This window comes from Mercurialis annua, linkage group LG4, assembly GCF_937616625.2.
Source record: "Mercurialis annua linkage group LG4, ddMerAnnu1.2, whole genome shotgun sequence".
Classification (NCBI taxonomy): Eukaryota; Viridiplantae; Streptophyta; class Magnoliopsida; order Malpighiales; family Euphorbiaceae; genus Mercurialis; species Mercurialis annua.
Genome location: NC_065573.1, coordinates 30155820 through 30175860, shown reverse-complemented (window position 1 = coordinate 30175860; position 20041 = coordinate 30155820). Strand labels below are relative to the sequence as shown.

Sequence of the window (20041 nt, the reverse complement as noted above, 5' to 3'; positions counted from 1 at the left end):
ACGACATTTACATGACCCGTTGTGTATATTAAATATTGGGAAATTTAGGTATTTACTCCAAAAATAAAAATATTTGCACATTTTACCTCAACACAGAAAAGTTGCAGAAAATACCTCACGTTTTTTTCAGATTTATGTTTTTACTCTGGGTTTAAAAATATTTATGATTTTACTCCGTTATCATCTGGTTATCATAAATCCTTTTGTAATTATATTTTTGCGCACGTTATCATCCAATTATCATAATCTTATCATATTTCATTATCATCTAGGTATCTTACTGCAGTGTTATGATAACAACATGATAATATACTGATACTGAGATGATAATCAGATACTGTTTTATCATAACATAATCATAGATATTATCATAACATTATCATATTTCATTATCATCTAGTTATCTTACTGCAGTGTTATGATAACAACATGATAATATACTGATACTGACATGATAATCAAATATTGTTTTATCATAACATAATCATAGATATTATCATAACATTATCATCTTGATACCATAAATATCATCTCGGTATCATATGATAATGTTATGATAACGAAATATGATAATATTATGATAACGATTTTATAATCAAACATTATTTTATGCAGAATTTTTTTCCCCGCAATGTTATGATAACTACATGATAATAGAGTGATACTCATATGATAATCAGAGGCTGTTTTTTTATAAAAAAAATAATTTTTTCTGCAGTGTTATGATAATGTGATGATAATGCAGTGATACTCATATGATAATCAGATGCTGTTTTGTTTGCAGAAAATCGTTTTTTTCATCATAAAATCGTTTTTCATGCAGCTTTTTAGATGTAAAATTGAAAAAAATCAAGATTAATTTATTTAGATCTGAAAGTTAAAATGAATTGTATTTATCACCACGAATTAAGAAAAAAATCGCTAAAATCAAATATGAAAGAACGGCGGAGCGACGACGAAACGACGGCGGAGCGACAACGGATCGATGAAGGAACGATGATGAAAAAAAAAAATGGAGAAGAAAAGAAGAAGAAGAAGAAGAAGAAGAAGAAGAAGAAGAAGAAGAAAAAGAAGAAGAATGACGAAAAAAAAGAAAGCAGAGAAGAGAAAGAAGAAAAAAGAGAAAGGAAAGAAAAAGGAAAAAAAAGAGTAACAGGTGGTATATTATTAGAGTAAAAAAAATATAATTAGAGTAAAATAATAATAAAAAGTAGGTATAATTATAATATAAATATGTCTTAGAGTAAAAAAATAATTATAGTAAAAGGGTGAGGTATTTTCTCTATCTTTTCCTTCTTGAGGTAGGAAATCCTATTATTTTTAAAAAGAGAGTATTTTTCCTAATTTTCTCTTAAATATTAATTAAATTATTAAATATAAATAGTTAAATTTTAAATAGAATATAATTAATTATTTTTTATTTAAATTGAAATTATAGCACTTAGTTAATACTGATGAATATAGTTTGCACTCGGAGCCGGATATCTGGGTGATTATTTAAAGGCTGTTTTTTTTCTTCAAATTGGTGGTGTTTGGTTGATGATTTTTTATTTAAATATAACATTTAGCCACGTGCTACATAGATGAACGATATTTATATAATTCGTTTTATATATATATATACACATATATATATATATATATATAATATTACTTAAATTATTAAAATATATTACTATAGTTTATAGTAAATTATTATAAATTATTAAATTGAAATTATGATACGTGATGATGTTTACATGACCCGTTATATATAGTAAATTATTAAAATTGAAATCATAGTACGTTATGATATTTATATGACCTGCTATATATAATAAATATTAACATTATATTATTTTAATTATAAACTATCTTTTATTTTAATTAAAAATAAAAAAATAAAATGTTAGTGATATTTGTATAACTTTTCGTATATGTTTAATATTAAATCTAGATTATACATCCTGGGGGGGGGGGCATAACAAAATCATTGCACCTATAATCTATTTATTTCTAAATGACCGATTAGATATTATAAGCACAAAATTTAGACTTTTATTAGCTAGTGAAATCAACATACATTTAACGGTTTATAAGCCTACTTTGATTATTTATATGTTATGAGTAAGAAATACCAAAATTTAAATCTGAACCATCAATTTGGAATTAGCTTAAAGTATTTGAATGTTTTAAACCATAATTCTTATGGTGTACAAATTAAACTACAACTTTGTTTTACGGAAAATGGACTTCCAACCCAACTATAATTCCATTAGAAAAAGAGAAAGCAATCCTAATTCAGTTACAATTAATACATACGGTAAATCTCTTTACTTATATTGGAATTAGCTTTCTTTTATTAAAATCAAATGTCTAATTACTATGCAATTTCCTTGAGTTCTTATGAATTATACCCTTAATGAAACCTATTATCGTAATTTTGCCTGTCCCCCCCTTCCCACATATAAGATAGTTATAGATAGATAGATAGATAGATAGATAGATAGATAGATTATAGCAATGCTGCAATTCAATACCACAGATAGTAGTAGTAATAATTCAAGAGCTACTGCTATTTTGGTCCTTCATTATTGACTTATTTTAGGAACATTCGTACTGGGTTATTAGTTATTACAGCTTTTTGTGCCTCTGATTATTAATTATTTCACAATCATTTGGCCTCAGCATTAAAAAAATTACCTTCAAGGGACAAACAGGCAACTAATTTATAAAAAACAAAAAAAATAGAAAAAAGTAATAAAAAAGTACCAGTTAGGTCATCTTACCAGAAATTTGGTTACTATTAATCTCGCAGTCTATCTACCTATATATATATATGTATATGCTGCAAGCTGGACCACCTAAAATAAGCATTGTGGTAACTTTTATGTTTTCAGTAGGGCTGTGCATGGTTCAGGGAAGCCGGAGATCGATAAATTTTCGTAACCAAGCCGGGATTTTGATGATCTCTAAAATAAAATCTCCATTACATTACCTAAGTGATAAATTTTCATACTGAATTTCGGTACGGAGATTATGTTCCTACGGACAAGATAATTCGAAACAAAAATTAACAGAACTGCGAATATTATATTACACCTAAGTATAGATATAATCATATAAATTAAAAAATAGATATACTAAATACGAAAATATAGGAAAAAAACTTGACATAACTATTTTTTAAATCTAAACATGTCATATGACCTAAAGTTGTGAAGTACTAACAGTACTGATGCACTTTATAATACATTCTAATATTAATAGGTAATGCTGATTTCAGTTTTTGACTTGCAGACAAAACATTAACTGACAAGAAGAAATACCCAATACTTGTCTGAAAAGTCACTGCTGAGTCTATTCTACAATTGGTCTTACTCACAAAACAGACAATACACATAATACCCATTCTTCCTCAGATTCCCTTACCCATTCTCTCAACTCCTTATATTTCAATTAACTTATTCTTTTCAGTTTTCACCTTATCTTTTTCTATTTTCAAGTTCTTAGCAGAAAAAATGCTGAAGATATTGTTTTTGATGTTGTTGTTTGGAAATGCAAATTCTTGGTTTACATCAAATGGCTCTAATAATTCTTTTAACACCTTTAAGGTTGATGAAGAACAGTATTTGCAATGGCTTAAAGCTAAAGAGTTAGGTTCTTTCAAGAATGCCGTGTTTCAGAAAGCGAAAAATAAGTTCAAGCCTTGTTTAACTCTCAGTGTTAACAAATATTCAAAGTCTGCAAGAGGTTTTGCTACTATTACAAAAGCTATCAATTCTATACCGGTTATTAATAATTGCAGGGTGGTTATTTCCATCAGTGCAGGCACTTACAGGTTCTTTACATCGAATCCAATGTTTCAGAGTTTTGTTTCTGTTTTTGAAAACGCTTTGAAACTCTGAAAGTTTGCACGTATAATGGATTTATGTGAAAAATATAGTTTTGTTATTTTTTTTCGTTTCAGCATTTGCTTTTCCGTGAATTTTTAAAATCTTGCGAAGAGGATGCTAAAACTCAAACTGTAGGGAGAAGATTGAGATTCCTGGGAGCATGTGGTACATTACAATGGAGGGAGCTGGTGCAGACAAGACCATCATCGAGTGGGACGACACGGCTGACAAGCCGGGACAGGGTGGACATCGATTGGGTACCTATGGCTCTGCTACCTTTGCCGTCAATTCTCCTTATTTCATTGCCAAGAACATCACCTTCAAGGTATGTTCTCCTAGGGCCGTGCGTTCAATCCGAACCAAAATGTCAAAATTTAAAAAATTCCAAAAGCACGTTGAACCGAATATACTAAAATATTTTAAAAGAACCAAATTAAACAAGTCAGTTTGGTTGATTTTTTGGTTCCATTTGAACAAAAAATCAAAATCTCTTATAATATCAAACCAAACCAAACACTTTTGTTCAATTTTTGCATGCACCTAAATCCTTGTAAAATTTCCTTTTGTTTTATTTTCTATAAACCCATCAAGTTGTGATGCAATTCTTCGCTTCAGAACAAGGCTCCATCACCACCAGCAGGAGCTCTAGGTAAGCAAGCGGTTGCGCTCCGAATATCGGCTGATGCAGCAGCATTTATAAGATGCAAATTTATTGGAGCACAAGATACTCTCTATGATCACATTGGTAGACATTATTTCAAGCACTGTTACATTGAAGGTTCGGTAGATTTTATATTCGGAAACGGGCTCTCGCTCTACGAGGATTGCCATTTGCATGCCAAAACAAATAGCTTTGGAGCATTGACTGCACAGAAAAGAGAAAGCATGCTTGAAGAAACAGGCTTCTCTTTTGTCAATTGCAAGGTCACAGGGTCAGGTGCCCTCTACTTGGGCAGAGCATGGGGCACTTTTTCTAGGGTTGTCTTTGTTTATACTTACATGGACAAAATCATTACTCCTACAGGATGGTATGACTGGGGAGATAAAAACAGAGAAATGTACGTCTAACCTAATTTCTAACTCCTTCATTTCATTCATATGACAATAATTGGTTAACTTCTGCTGCAATTCAAACATCATGCAGGACTGTATTTTACGGACAGTACCAATGTTCAGGACCCGGAGCCCGCTTCGGAGGAAGAGTATCATGGTCAAGGGAACTCACCGAACAAGAAGTGAAACCATTTATCTCAATTGATTTTGTCGATGGCTACGACTGGCTTCCAAGCTCATGACTTATTCAATTGTATTCATAGAAGCATCAATGCAGAAATAAGATTATCGTAATTCGATCAAATGAAATAATTATTCCTTTTCCACTTCAACTTTGGAAATTTTGATTTGTAAGAAACAATTTGAACCGAGATGTATACATATGAAATCAAGTAATTAAGCTCGAACAAGTCGAAACATTACATAATTTACTTAATTAAAGAAAAGATTCTAATTATATGTACAAATGAACGAAAGTGATACAGTTATAAACAATACCAATGTGGGGAATTATGATGCGATGATGGCAGTCCTTCCTGCTTTATGCTAAATTTGCTGTACAATATCCACCCATTCCAGAAAAGTGGCAGCATAAATGCTAGGGTAGCAAAAACAGCAAAAGAACAAACCCACAAAAGATCAAAGTGCTATTACAAAAAGGGTCAAATGCAAATAAAATCATGAATTATAGCATATTTTGTATTTTCGAAATGAACTTTAACACTGACTGATCGGATTTTCAATCGGTGATCCCTTTAATCTAAATCTCATATTATCCCCCATCAATTACAAGAAAAAGGGCAAAGGGCTTCTATGATTTTTGATAGAGTTTGTCTCATTATTGTTAAAGAGAGCAAACAGATTAAATGCCAAATGTAGCTTTTTCATTTGCCACCCAAAAGATTAGTTCAATTTTTCTCCTAAGCAATTTGAACTCTACACTTTGATAACTGAAGGCAAAAAACGAACAAATAGAGTTCGATTGAACTGACTTTCATATGAATTTTTTTAAGCATATTAATGATTGCAAATAACAAAATCACAATAATAGGATGGTATATACCAGAGAAGAGAATGATCATGATTGGAAGAGTGTTACAGTTGCAATGTAACCATTTTTCATCACCTAATCACATCAAAATGGATCATCATTAGCAAAAATAATGCAATCAGAGAACACCTATGAGATGGGAAAAATCAATTCACATAATTATCTGTCCAAGATTTTTATTTATACTACCAGCTTATCACAATCTCAAATATAACCCACCTCAAAGGCGATATTCTGGTAGCCATACACAAATGTGGATCCAAAAGGATTACTTGTAGAACCCTGTGTTTGAATAGCTGCTCGTCCACAGTCCCCAAGGATTTCCTGAAATGAATGAAATTATATAGCAACTACCTTTCGAAAATAACGACGACAGTAGAAAAAAACTCTAATGGCAAATATTCAGAAAGATATAGGGCACATATAACTGAAATGTAATGGCGAATATTAAGAAAGAAACAAGGATGCACATAACTGATAATCTCACTAGCTTCACAAAAAGTTATTAGCGGCCTAAGAAAAAGAGGAAAAACAGAAGTAGATGTGGAAGAGTACGCCAAGAATGGAAAAAAAAGTTTAAAACCCAAGAACAGATCATGAAAAGGAAAGCCACAAACCCACACAAAACCTTACCAAAGACAAACGTCAGGAACATAAAACTTTGAATTAAATAAAGACAGTGAAGGGCAAAAAAACCTTCATAACATGCTTTTAAAATACTTAATTATCATGTTAAATTCTCAGTATTCAGACATTGTCAAGACACATTTATGAGCACGGGTAAGTTATTCTATTACATCAACACCCAAAGAAAATTTGCACGAGTTAAGAAAACAGAAAAAAAAAAAACAAAAGAGTACTCCAGTAATAGATTGGAACAAGCAGTGTGGAAGAGCATACCTTAACCTGGTCCCATTTTGTGCTTGGCGTGATATGTTTAGAGTTATTGACTTCGACCAAGACCCAAAAGAAAGAAAGAAACAAAAATAGTTTATCAGTGCATAGCACATGCTAACAATATGAAGAAAAAAGTCCAAAAACTGAAAAGAAATATTGTCAGAACCTTGAATCAAAAAGTTGCACTTTATGTATGAATTAAAATCTGGATGACCAGGATAGTTTGTATGCAAAACAAACTTCTTGATCTTATGAGTCTGCAAAACCAAAATGGCTATCAGCATTCTTCTGTTAGAAAAGATAACTACAACGATTACAATACCCTTATCCTTCAAAACAACCTATGCTTCAACAAACAACAAACTGAAGGGAATTGTGAAAAGGACATAGAGAAAGAATGCCGATTTTTTTAGAGATAAATTAACACCTGTCCATCAAACAAGATATCCAAACCACGAGTGAAATAGTTATAGAAGTAATCTCCGCAAAGTGTGGTCCGTGGACGAGGGTCCAAGGCAGAATGAATGACCATTTGATCCACCTGTAATAATATGAACCATTTAACACATGTATTAGGTCATTGTGAAACATGTCAGTTTACTAACCTTGACGGAAGTAATTGAAAATTTAAATAGTTAAGCTACATTGAGATCGTAGTAAATTAGTCAACACGGATGCTTTTCTTGCAACAATGCTTTTCTTGTGTGTGTTTTGCAGTTGACATAAAATGTGTTATGGGCTTATGGAAGGTTAAAAGAGTAGTAGATTTAAGTATCATGCTTATTAGGTCAGTTGATCTCCCACATATCTAATCAACTGCCTACTTATTTCTCCATGGAAACAAATAGCCAATAACAGAGTTAAGACCTCATGCACAAGTTCTCATTACCTGTTTTTGATGAATTCCACAGGGACGACCTAATTCAGTCCATACATCCTGCATTTACAAGAAAGATGAAAAAAAATGCATGTAAAATATTGACAGTACTAATGTCCAATATGGAATTCAGATAATCATCACCATGAAACTCCAAAAAATATCATCAGAAAGAAACAAAAACAGAGAAATAATAAATTTTGCACAAAAACTCAATTCTTCACCATGATAAATCAATGTCAGAGCATCAAAATCAATAAATTTAAATTTTCTACTGATCCGCAAATATTAAAATTCCACAGATGTCACATGTCGGTAGTGTATATACCAAAAGGAAACTAAGTTGAATTGGTGGTGCAAATGTGCTTGCAAAATGAAAATTTGATGCCTACACTTCTTATTTGCACAAGGTTCTCCATGATAAAAATTCACATATTCCTTTGTGAGATACTAATTTGCAAATTAAAAAATTAAATATTTGAAGCAATAAAATTATTTTCTCCATTATTATGACTTATATAAGTTTGGAGGCGATTGTAACTATTTCATTTGTTACAATATTAGAAGATGCAAATATTGTTTTATTGCAGATTCTAAAGAAAATAATGTAAATATTTAAATAAGTCAGTCAATCTTGAAAAGTAAAATCATTTATTTATATATATAAAAAAAGAAATATTTAATACCTTTAATTTTATTCAGAAAATACATATTTTGTCTGTTCATTCATGCCTTACATGTGTACTTTTTGAAGAAACCTCCTATTAATTAAAATGAAATCTCAGAGTTTGACCACAAAATAATTAAAAAGAAAAAGAAAGTGAAAAGGAACTAGTAGGAATATACAAAAGTTTAAATTCCAAAATAATAGAAGAAAACAACAACAGGGGACTTCTATCATTTCTCCAACTAAAAAATATTTCACACTTTCATTCCAACCGTAAATATCATCCTAATTTAACAGCTAGGAAAAGTATACTATCCAGATTGTTATCTTTACCAAAATCAGGTTGTCCTTGTCATAGTATCTTTGTAAAACTTGAACAGAACATATTTCAATACAATTTATTATTAGATTTCAACAGCATACAGACAAGATTTACCTGCGGTGATGCACCAAAGGGAATATGTTGTCCCCCTGTCGCAAAATATAGCTCTTCACCAAGCTGTAGACATTAATATGAAATTAAATACACATATATCAAAGAGGCAAAATGAAAGGAGATCAAGCTTAATTAATTCATCTTTTAAAATTGACGGAGCAAAATGATACTTAAGAGAATAACAGAAGGGGGCAGCTACTCACTAGATATAATTGATGGAATTAATTAACTAGATAAGATAACTAAAAGAAAACGGCAGCAAGGCTGATGAGGAGAGGGGTCAAACCTTCGCATGCACCTCTTCCATGTAAAGGCTGCCAGCAGGTAATGGAGGCGAAGAAGCCTTATCCATTAAGGATCCAACTCCAACTTTTTTGTCAGTAGAACTATCATATATAGAAACTCGACAAGTCACTGGTGTGGTGCCATCTGGAAACTCCAATGGGAGTTCCGCTGCCCGAGAAACAAAATTAAATCCAATATTAACTTCATGAGAGAAGAATTTTAGGGAATGAAAGAAACTACATACCTTCTCCATCATGGCAGCAATCAGTATATTGGCCAGGAATTGGAAAAGCAAAGGATAGGCCCTAGACCGAATTAGCATCAAAACTAATAACACATCAGAAAGAAAATACACCTTCACATAGATATTTCAAGCATACAGTTTCCAAAATACATACTGGGTAAAAAAGAGTGTAGACTCCTCTATCTTTGTCATAAATACCGGGAAAGGTTGGACCAAATAGAGCATATACAGCCACAAAAGTAGCTAATGTGGATGGCCCCCTAATTGTAAAAGGAACAAACAACAGTCCACAATCAATATAATACATAATCAAAGAACAAACAGAATCTTAAAGCAAATTAAAATAATACGAAATTGGTACCCGATAAGTGAAGTGGCATAGCGCATTTGAAGGCGCTTGACATCATATATTTCAATCAAGCGTAGCCTCTAACAGAATCAAACAAAAAGGAAGCATACGTCATGATCAAATTAAAAAAAAAAACAATTAAAGCAAAAAGACCCATGGAAAAGAAGTTACCTGGGACCAAGGATCGAAACGAAGGTGAAAACCATGATCAGGAAAGCTGATCACAACATCTAGTTTAAGAGGCTCCTGTTTTGTGTGTAAGAAAAAAGAATAACTAACTAATTAATTAACTAATCATTGACTAATTAATTAATTTAATTACCCAAATTCACTGAAGTAATCAATGAAACAAAACTGTAGTAATGCAACAAAATCAACCTCATCGTAGTACTTGACATGAACGACGTCGTATATGTTAGGTTGCTGTTCAATTTGGGCAAAAGCTTCGCATATAGGCATACCTCCAAATATAACAAATAAATTCAAACCAATGTTTTCTGAAGAAAAAATCAAATAACAATAGCCGAAAAGGATAAAAGAAATTAGGGGAAATTAGAATTACCGAGGGAGAAAGGACCAATACCAAGACCAGGGCGAAGATCGAGTACGATAGCGCCCATGGCAGTGCCCTCGCAGCGTCGACGAGGACGGTGAGGAGGCGGCTGCTGCTGCTGATGCTGCAACATTTTTGATAGGTGAACTTTATTTTGTTTCGAGAACAAAATCTTGGATCGGAGAAGGTGATGATTGATTTTGATTTTGATTTTAATTTTGCTTCACGAAAAAGCTTTGCTTGTGTTATGTGTTTAATGCTTATTACACGAAATGTCAATGTGTTGAGATCCCACGAATTCTGATTATTTTTTGGGGTCTATTTGGTTCAAAATGAAATTTACAATATTTATGAAATTTAATTAAATTTGTATATATTAAGTTTAAATAAATTTTTATAATTTAAATATATATTTATACTTTAAATATAATATTTAATTTATTTCAAAATATATAATCAAAGAATTCATTTTTAAGTAAATTTTAAAGAAATTTTATTTAGAAATGAAATGAGATAAAGTAAATTCTACACCAAAATTGAACCAAATAATTTTTTAATGTTTTTCTTTTAAAACATCTCTTAAATCGTTAAAATTAAAAGTAGTCATATTTTGTTTTTTGATAATTAAGAGTATCTCATATTTGAGAGATTTTTTTTAAAATTTTAATTTAATACATTTATAAGTCTATATTTTTTTTATATTAAATAAAGATCAACCTTATTTTAAATTTATCCGAAATAAAATAAATATAATTTAGATAATTAAATTATAGAGTCAAATTAATTAATTTAGTCAACTAAATTTTTAATTTTATATTTTAAATATACATTATGCAATTACTCAACCTAAATTAAAAGAATTTAGAAATTTAATTAATCAATAAAATAAAAAATAACTTAAAATAATATATTAAATCCTAAAATACAAGTTAATTTAATTTAATTGATAAAAAAATTAAAATGTATTTATTTAATATCTTTCTTTTTTTTGATGGATTATTTAATATCTTTCTTTGTTCTTAAAAAAAAGTGACAAAGCGGCATTCAACCTTGTGGGTATTTATTTCCGACATCCGCCGTCGATTGGTGGAACTCCTCTACTATCAGGTAAGTTTAACCTTAACCTTAATTTTATATTACTTTTAAATTTAATGATCAGGTACACAATGCTGGTGTGACTTGGTCTGGATGATCCAAACTTTTCAATTTTTTGCACTTCTACAAATCAAGGTAACACTATATTATTTAAGCCGGTACCAGCGGTAAGTAATTTTTATTTATCTATTTGTATTGTTCCATATATATTGCTACCATTCGTTTAGCAAATTATCCATGTATGGGTATTTTAATTTGTTAAACGAATGTGTAATTGGATGGCTCAATTAGTAGCCGCTAAGAGCATCTCCAATGAGATGCTACTTTTTATGCTAAATTTAGCATGAAAAAGTGGTAAAATGCTATAGATAGCATAACATTTCAAATTTTACTCCAATGCACAAAGTTAAAAAAAATGTTATAATTATTTATTAAGATAATTATCTCTTAATTTTACTGATTGCTAATTATTTAATAATTTTTTTAATTAAATATTTTAAACTAAAATTTATGTAATATTTTTTTTAATTTAATAATGAGCTTTTCAAAAGATATAATTAAAAGAATCGATGAATTATATAAAAATAAATTATTTAATTTTTTTATTATATTGATGTATGGTCTACTATTAAAAAATCAAATCGATGTTGTAAAATTAAATAGAAGTACAAGGTTTAAAATGAAAAAAAATAAAAAAAAATAAAAAAAATAGATTAAAATAATAAATGCAAAAAATGACCGTGGTAAAATTGTAATTAATAGTGAATTGCTATTGGTTGTTGAATTTTAGCATATGCTATAATCTGTGCTAAATTTAGCACGTGATATAGCATATGCTAAATTTAGCACAAACTATAGCACTGCATTGGAAATGTATTTTAAGATTAAATGTTAAATTATGGTATTAGCATTTCATTTTAACATTGCATTGGAGATGCTCTAAGTCCACTTTTATTTTCTTTGTTCAAGGTAGGTCATTTTCTTCATGAGATGGTCTATCTTCTTATATATTTATATATTATTATCTTTGGCAAAAAAAAAAAAAAAAACCTTAAGCATTGAGATTAACAGAACGACGCCGTTGGGTCAACGATGGTGGCAATAGAATACCTGAGAATTAACCACGTCGAACTTCATCCCGGTGTTTGAAATCACGAACAAACGTCATATTCTCTGCTTTCACATTTCAACAAGTACAATTCAAAACCATGCCTCCGACGACGACAACGACCGCACCGTCGTTTCTATCACCGACACAGAGATACGCGGCGGGAGCATTATTCGCAATAGCTGTTCACCAAGCTCAAATCCATCAAACTCGACCTCTCGGCTTCTCCGTTGATTTTGACCCAACGCAACAACAAGACGGTGATCGCATTAGCAGCAGTAGCAGTAACAGCAGCGACTCCGTTTCCAACGACCCTGAACTTTGGGTCCACAAGGATTCCGGCCTGCTCCGACCCGTTTTCAGGTTCCTAATTGATTCCCTCACGAATTCCAATTTTATTTAGATTGGAATAATAATAATCATATCGAAGTTTACAAATGCTGTACTGAAATTAATTAGGTTATTTTGCATTTAAATTAATGGCAGTATGGTAATTGATGAAACAGATTTCTAGACATTGACCCGAACGCTTGGCTTGGTCTTGAAGAAACTGCAGGCTCATCTCCAGCTAAACATCATGTTGGAGCTGTATGTTTTATATTGAATTCAAATTTAAACCTAAATTAGGTCTTAATAAGTTCTCTAAAATGTTGCATTTGTTATGTTCAAGTTTCTAAGGTTACTTTCGGAAGATAATGATCTCGATGATGATGCTACGTCTTCACAACATTCTGATCATGAACTTGCATTGTCGAAAGCTGTTGATGTTATCTCACAGAACATGGAAACACCCTCTGTTTCTTCTCAATCCAAGAAAGAAAAGCATAAGGAGTACGAGAACGAGTGTCGCGAAAAGTTGTCAAATGATGAGGTTCAGTCGGATACTGAAGCGGCTAAAAAGTTATTAGAGACTGCACAAGAGAGGCGTGAACAGGTGGAATTGAACTCTGATGAAGCGAATGATTGGATAGAAACAGCGGCAAAGAGGGACGGTGTTTTGGCTGGTGTTAGTGGAGCTGATGAGAAACCTATTGAAGAGGAAAAGATGCTTAGCTATCATAGGAAAATTACTGTTCTTTATGAGATTCTTTCTGGCTGTTTGGCTGATAAACGTGATGATAGTGGTAAGAAAAAATGTACTCGGCGAAGAAAGGGTTATGATGCTAGACACCGTGTCGCTACAAGATTGCTGGCTACTTGGCTTGATATCAAGTGGATTCAAATGGTTTGTTCTTAACTATGAAATCTTCCTAATGTATCATAAAAGGGACTGTGATAATCAGAATTTACATTAATAAAGTATCTGAAAGCGTTGGTTTTTTAATTTAATGAGTTTACATCAAAAAGGAAGAAAGAAATAAAGAAAGTATTCATACTTTATCTTTGTATTCTTATTTTTCTCATCAGTATTTCTTTTAAAAATATGTACCAGCCTTTCTGGGTTGGTGTATGGCTGCATATGTTGGTAACTATAGAAACTTTTTCTTGTGCAGGAAGCCATTGAAACAATAATTGCTTCCTCAGCAATGGCTGTAGCAAAGGAGGAAGAGTCAAAGGAAGAAGCAAGTCAGTCAACTAAAGGCAAATGGGCTAAATGGAAGCGTGGAGGTATTATTGGTGCAGCTGCCATAACAGGAGGAACACTGATGGCTATTACTGGAGGTATATGAAGGCCTTTTAAGTGTTTCTGGTCTTGGACTAATTGTTTCGTACTGACTTGAAAATATCATGTCAGTTTTAAAAGTATTTTTGACTTCTAATATATACACATATTCTAATATTCAACAGGATTAGCCGCCCCAGCAATTGCTGCAGGATTTGGTGCTTTGGCTCCAACTTTGGGCACTCTTATTCCTGTGATCGGAGCAAGTGGCTTTGCTGCTGCTGCTAGTGCTGCAGGAACAATTGCTGGTTCTGTTGCCGTTGCTGCATCTTTTGGAGGTAGATAATTATATTTTTCTTAAGGTTCTATAAGGATCTCATTTTATTTAATTTCATTCTTAGTGTGTCTAGTTTAGGCCCAGTTTGACATAGCTTTTCGGAGAAGTGACTTTGATTTTTTTATTTTTGGGAATTTTTTAATTTTTTTTATTAGCAACTACAAACTCACTTTTGGAAGAAGCTGAAATTTCTAGCTTCTTCTAAATATTTGATTGCAAAAAGCAGATTCTGAAGATTTAAGAAAAAAATGATAAACAAATTGAAAAATCATAAGTTGGTTGGAAAAGCTGTGCCAAACTGGGCTTTAATGTATGCTGTAAGAGGTTTTTGTAAAAGGAGAAAGTGTTTTTTTGTTTTTCAGATCTTCAAGAAATAAGAATGAAAAAATTCAGGAAAATTGGTTCATGTCTCATTGATTAAGGAATATTCCATTTTAAGAATAATGTGGATGTAATGTAAAATACTTGACAAAAAACCTAAGGTCCAGGATATTAAATGTTATAACCTCTTCATTTCAGAGATTTAAACTATCAATTGTGTCTGAATATGTCTGGTTAATTTTCTCGCATGATGATATTATATCCTTTTATACAATTATTTACTAGTATGCATATGAAAGCCAAGTATTCTGTTTGGGATGTCCTTATTTTGGATACATGATTGAGTATTTACTAAAGCTGTTCTTCCTTTTTCTCAAGTCAGCTGCTGGAGCAGGACTTGCAGGTACCAAAATGGCCAGGAGAACTGGAAGCATTGATGAATTTGAATTCAAAGCTACAGGGGAAAACCATAATCAAGGCGTAAGTTTCTAGTGATTCCTATTTCATTAAAATGCACCAAAAATGCATTTTCTCCTTCTTGTGCATTACTGGTTAATTATGAAGCTAAACTTAAATTTTTTCTGCCAGCGATTAGCTGTTGAGATCATGGTCTCAGGATTTGTATTTGACGAGGAAGATTTTGTACGGCCTTGGGAAGGACATATTGATAATTTGGAGAGGTACAGACATACACACTGCCTTGCTCTATTTTCAAAACATATCTTCCTTAAATCTCTATTTAATCTGAATAATCAATTTGCGGCGATTGCTGACACTTCAAAAGTACATGTGCTACTTCTTTTACTATGGCTCCCCGTTTTAAACAAAATATTATATTTGATATTTATTATTTGTTCAAATGTTGTTTGTAAAACTGACAATTATTTGTCATTTTACATAAACGGCGGTGTATTTTTTTTAACTTGTACTCGAGCATTTTGCATCGCTCGTGTTTAACCGAATTAGGCCTGTTGCAACAGGTCTAATTAAGTTGCTTTCTATATTGAAAATGTAAACCAACATTTGGGGGTTTATGACATTCAAAAAGTATTTTATAATGCATATCCCTGACTAATATATATTTTTAGGTATGTGCTGCAGTGGGAATCTAAAAATCTAATTGCAGTGAGCACTGCAATTCAAGATTGGCTCACTTCAAGTAATTGGTTTGAACTGATGGCTGCTAGTGTTATTAAAACTAAATTTATTGAATACCCTTATTCATGTTGATATTGCTTGTGCTTGCTGTAGGCATTGCATTGGGTTTAATGAAGCAAGGTGCTATGATGACTGTGTTGAGCACACTTTTGGCTGCATTGGCCTGGCCAGCAACATTACTTGTAGCTACTGATTTTATAGATAGCAAGTGGTCGGTTGCTATTGACAGGTATAATGCCTTCTAGTTCAGCGCTTATTTCTGTATTGACAAAGCAGGCATGAGAAGTTAATGTTCCATAAAGAATTTGGTTATGATTAAGTCAGAAATATTCACATCCCTACATATTTTGAGATTTTGAGAGCGGAAGATATCTAATTGAAGTATAGGTACGTGGAAAACATTATTAAATTGACTAATCCAAATATTTGTGATATTTGGATAACATACCGGTAGTGGTAGCACATTGAACAAACAAACAAATAAAATAACAAGATGTTACAGAAGAGGACTGGAAAACAGATCTAGCAATTTGTTATAATTGTTGAATACTTTTGGAGATAGATCTTTAAAGATTTCTATTGCGCATGTAAAGTATCTAAATTAATAAGTTAAGCTAGTTGTAACTTGTCGTGGTGGTCCGTAAATTTTTATGTGTTTGAGTGACAGCTATGACTATGAGAAGCCTTTGAAGTTAACTTGTCAAATTGCTGCAATATTTCGTTAATAGAAGAATTCTAATGTTTTATTACTACGTTGCAATGAATTTCAGAGTTAATTGAGATTGTCAACAAATTAAGATATCTTGTTGGAGGAAAAATTACGGTTGCAGATATATCATGTTTACTTTTGAAATGTGACTTATAATCTGATAATTTATCTGATGCTTTCACCATATTATGATTATTATGATACATGCAACTCTCTAGCATTACAGTTTCCTTTGTGGTTCTTTTAATTGGATTTGTATAATCTGCTATATTTTTCTAGATCGGACAAAGCAGGGAAACTTCTAGCTGAAGTGCTATTGAAAGGATTACATGGGAACAGGTATACAATTCCAAATTATCTCAAAATATCATCAATGTAGATTGTAGTTCCTTAAACTTCTATGTTCCCTCTCTCCTCTCCTCCAAGAAAAGAAGGGAAAAGAATATCTTAAAGAAAGCTAAATTTGGTGGTGTTTGACTACACAATTTATTAGTTATGATTTATTTTAAAATTTGCAGTGCTTATTTTTTTTAAGTTGATTTGATAATGCAAATTAAATGTGATGAAATTTATTTAATTAAGTCAAGAATCACTTAAAACGGTAACTCAAAATATTTAATTGAAAATTTTACATTGTTAGTTTCTTTAAATAGACTTTTATACTCTCACTTTAGTTTTAAATTATCATTAATAAATCATTATTTCACTTTTATATTATTTATTGTCTCTATAGTATTATTCATTATTACGTCCTTATATTTTTACATTCATATAGAAATAATTTTATTGCAATTATTCTTTTAAGATTGTACTTATTCATAGCTCATTACATATTTAATGGCTACAACGTAAAAAGTATGTAGAAGTTCTATGGCTCTGAGAGTGTTGGGGCCAAGTAACACATAGTAGGATTGCAACTCATCTTGTACACTGTCCCTCAAAATGCAATTGGACATGAACCAGTTGTACTCGCTTATGACTGTTCCGTATTTAATACAACTTGGCCTATCTCTTTGAGGTCCAATATAATTAATGAGTGTTGTTGTTTTTGCTAGCCCAACTCTAGGTCTTTAAATATGGGCTAAGGATCATCTGACGGTTAAGTCATTTGACGCTTTGATACTGTATATAAATTCCTTGGATCCTGAGAGTGTTAGGCCAAGTGACATAGAGTGGGGTTGGAACTCATCTTGCATAAAAATCAAATGGCTGGTGCTAAGTACCGTTATTAACCTCCTTATAAATCACTTGGCTTCCTTATAATTATTTGATGTTAGATTATAAAACATATTTAATTAAAAAATAAATCTTTTTTAACAATTGAAGTTATCAAACAAATCACTAAATTAAACACTTAGAAATTTTAATCTTTATTATATTTAGCCCTTAAAAAATCAACATTTAATTTTTAAATGCTTAGTTATATCAAATGTCATCTTACTCTGGTTTTGCTACCTATCTTCAGGCCTGTGACACTTGTGGGTTACTCTTTAGGAGCTAGAGTGATTTTCAAATGTCTGGAGACTTTGGCTGAGACTGAACATAATGGTAGTCTATACTCATCATCTTGAAAGTTAGATTTGCAAGTTATGCGTCCTAATCCTTATGTGATTCTTCTGAATACTGCCAGCTGAAGTTGTAGAAAGAGTTGTTCTTCTTGGAGCCCCCATCCCTATCAAAACTGAGAAGTGGGAAGCCGCAAGAAAGGTGATTGGCAATTCTTATTGAAAGAGTTCTATGCTATATCTACTCTAATTGTTACTGTCCGTGAATGACTCATTTTAGCTTCTGCTTTTTTTCTCTCCAGATGGTAGCCGGGAGATTTGTGAATGCATATTCTACGAATGATTGGATTCTTGGAGTTGCATTTCGTGCTAGGTATCCCTTTAGCCTCGAGCAGAATATATATGTGGGATTCATGTATACTACTATGTTCTATGTTTCATTTGACTGAATGTTCGCATAACCATAAGTTAGATTAAGATGAAACATTTTGAGGGGGAAGGAGAAAGCAGGAAGAGTGACAGTGTGCGATGGTTTTAGGCTGCTTAAGGTTACTTGGCCTTCAATTGTAATTTATAATTAAATAATCAAGGTGAGCACAACTTGCCTAGGTTTTTGGCCAAATCTGTTCAGTTGGTGGTAAACCATTATTAACATTACCAGATATGCTAGGTTACGGCGCATGATCCTTTTCCTAACTTCTGAATATTTTAAATTTCTTATTAGCTAGTCTCTGTCCGATTCGTGATTATTTTATTAAAACCCTTTATTTATCATTATCCTGTCACGATCCCCTGATTCATGTCAAGTTACACATGATGCTGAGTCAATTCGGTTCAATTTAAATGGTATGGCATTATATTCAGGTACTTTTTTTGTTTTGTGGGGGAGAGAAATGGGGGAGAATATAGTGTCGGCGGTGAAGCTGTTCCTAACCCCAAAAACTGATTACTTGCTCCATAAATAGCTAAACTGACCTAGACAAAAAAAAAATTCCTTCAATAAACTAATAGTTTATTTTCTTTATCAGTCTTCTTACTCAAGGATTAGCAGGAATTCAACCAATTGATGTTCCAGGAATCGAGAATGTATGGATTTCCTTTCTCTCTTTCTATATCTTATGATCTCTTTAACTTTTATTTTTCATTATTATTTTTCATTTATTGACTTCGCCTGCATCAAATTATGTTTTGATTGCATTACAGATTGATGTTACTGATACAATTGAAGGGCACTCTTCCTATCTATGGGCTACGCAAAAAATACTGGAAAGACTTGAATTGGATGCCTATTATCCCGTTTTCATGAGCTCTGTCCTCCGTGAGTAATGAATTTTTGCAAATGTGGTAGAATCTAAGTATGAATTTGATTAGTTTTATCTGCAAGTAAACAGAATCGAATATCCTACCGATTCCGGTCATACTAGAGGACTCGAGGACACAGAATCAAACACCCTACTGATTCTTGCTGCAATTGCTTGGATGGAGAATGCTTCAAATGTTAGCATCTTGTGTTTCTGGTTCAGGCTAAGCTGATTTCTGACAGATTTTAATGGTTGGATCATTTTCTTGCCCTTCTTGTACATATTGCCTATTACAAGTTTCTGTAATGGTGCCAAAAACTTAAATATATTAATGAAAAAATATTGTTAATAGTTTTAGCTTCTACTCTAGCCATTGGAATAGTAACCTAACTCTTCTTGTACATATGTGTTGTAATTTAATACTTCCTTTGATTTTAATTTTTACTATAAACACTTGTTATTAATATTTATCAAGTGTTTGAGTGTAGGAAATCAATTTTTTTGGTAGAAATCAAGTGATTAGACCATAAACAAGTAAAAAAGTTATAAATGAATACCACAGGAAAATTTTAAAAAAGTTGAGCGGAAAATTGTTTAGGTGAGTCAAAATTCTTTTA

At 31.8% G+C, this 20041-nt stretch overlaps 3 protein-coding genes across 4 annotated transcripts; 2 read left to right on the top strand and 1 right to left on the bottom strand.

Moving 5' to 3' along the window:
* The first annotated feature begins 3346 nt into the window (after positions 1–3346).
* On the top strand, positions 3347–5260 carry LOC126677746 (probable pectinesterase 53). Its single transcript, XM_050372512.2, has 4 exons — positions 3347–3820; positions 4011–4200; positions 4491–4933; positions 5020–5260. Exons 1-4 carry the CDS (start codon positions 3501–3503, stop codon positions 5168–5170), a joined length of 1104 nt encoding a protein of 367 aa, XP_050228469.1. The 5' UTR covers positions 3347–3500; the 3' UTR covers positions 5171–5260.
* A 49-nt stretch (positions 5261–5309) lies between these two features.
* Positions 5310–10602, bottom strand: LOC126677745 (PHAF1 protein At3g51130). The gene is made up of 15 exons (XM_050372511.2): positions 10297–10602; positions 10113–10195; positions 9906–9980; positions 9747–9814; positions 9540–9645; positions 9386–9446; positions 9143–9309; positions 8857–8919; positions 7766–7813; positions 7304–7417; positions 7043–7133; positions 6880–6929; positions 6199–6303; positions 5992–6054; positions 5310–5526 (listed from the first exon to the last, which is right to left on the bottom strand). The coding sequence occupies exons 1-14, from the start codon at positions 10418–10420 to the stop codon at positions 6007–6009; spliced, it is 1203 nt and encodes a 400-aa protein (XP_050228468.1). The 5' UTR covers positions 10421–10602; the 3' UTR covers positions 5310–5526; positions 5992–6006.
* A 1802-nt stretch (positions 10603–12404) lies between these two features.
* LOC126678044 (uncharacterized) lies at positions 12405–19875 on the top strand. 2 transcript variants are annotated; one of them, XM_050372910.2, is made up of 16 exons: positions 12405–12853; positions 12997–13078; positions 13161–13715; positions 13984–14152; positions 14279–14431; positions 15134–15231; positions 15340–15431; positions 15840–15910; positions 16003–16138; positions 16898–16957; positions 18084–18166; positions 18249–18325; positions 18426–18496; positions 19152–19209; positions 19327–19441; positions 19515–19875. In XM_050372910.2, exons 1-16 carry the CDS (start codon positions 12591–12593, stop codon positions 19580–19582), a joined length of 2151 nt encoding a protein of 716 aa, XP_050228867.1. In that variant the 5' UTR covers positions 12405–12590; the 3' UTR covers positions 19583–19875. The 2 variants fall into 2 exon arrangements, with proteins under 2 accessions (XP_050228867.1, XP_050228868.1); XM_050372911.1 differs by lacking the exon at positions 12405–12853 and having other exon boundaries at positions 13169–13715.
* Positions 19876–20041: the final 166 nt, after the last annotated feature.

Excerpts from the sequence above, each read along its gene's own strand:
- LOC126677746 (XM_050372512.2), top strand. The coding sequence starts at position 3,501 with ATGCTGAAGATATTGTTTTTGATGTTGTTGTTTGGAAATGCAAATTCT. Across the intron at positions 4,201-4,490 it reads CCAAGAACATCACCTTCAAG|AACAAGGCTCCATCACCACC; the intron begins GTATGTTCTCCT and ends TCTTCGCTTCAG. Across the intron at positions 4,934-5,019 it reads GGAGATAAAAACAGAGAAAT|GACTGTATTTTACGGACAGT; the intron begins GTACGTCTAACC and ends AACATCATGCAG.
- LOC126677745 (XM_050372511.2), bottom strand. The coding sequence starts at position 10,420 with ATGTTGCAGCATCAGCAGCAGCAGCCGCCTCCTCACCGTCCTCGTCGA. Across the intron at positions 6,930-7,042 it reads GTGCAACTTTTTGATTCAAG|TCAATAACTCTAAACATATC; the intron begins GTTCTGACAATA and ends TCTTGGTCGAAG. Across the intron at positions 6,055-6,198 it reads ACCAGAATATCGCCTTTGAG|GTGATGAAAAATGGTTACAT; the intron begins GTGGGTTATATT and ends TGATGTGATTAG.
- LOC126678044 (XM_050372910.2), top strand. The coding sequence starts at position 12,591 with ATGCCTCCGACGACGACAACGACCGCACCGTCGTTTCTATCACCGACA. Across the intron at positions 15,432-15,839 it reads CATATTGATAATTTGGAGAG|GTATGTGCTGCAGTGGGAAT; the intron begins GTACAGACATAC and ends ATATATTTTTAG. Across the intron at positions 16,139-16,897 it reads TGGTCGGTTGCTATTGACAG|ATCGGACAAAGCAGGGAAAC; the intron begins GTATAATGCCTT and ends ATATTTTTCTAG.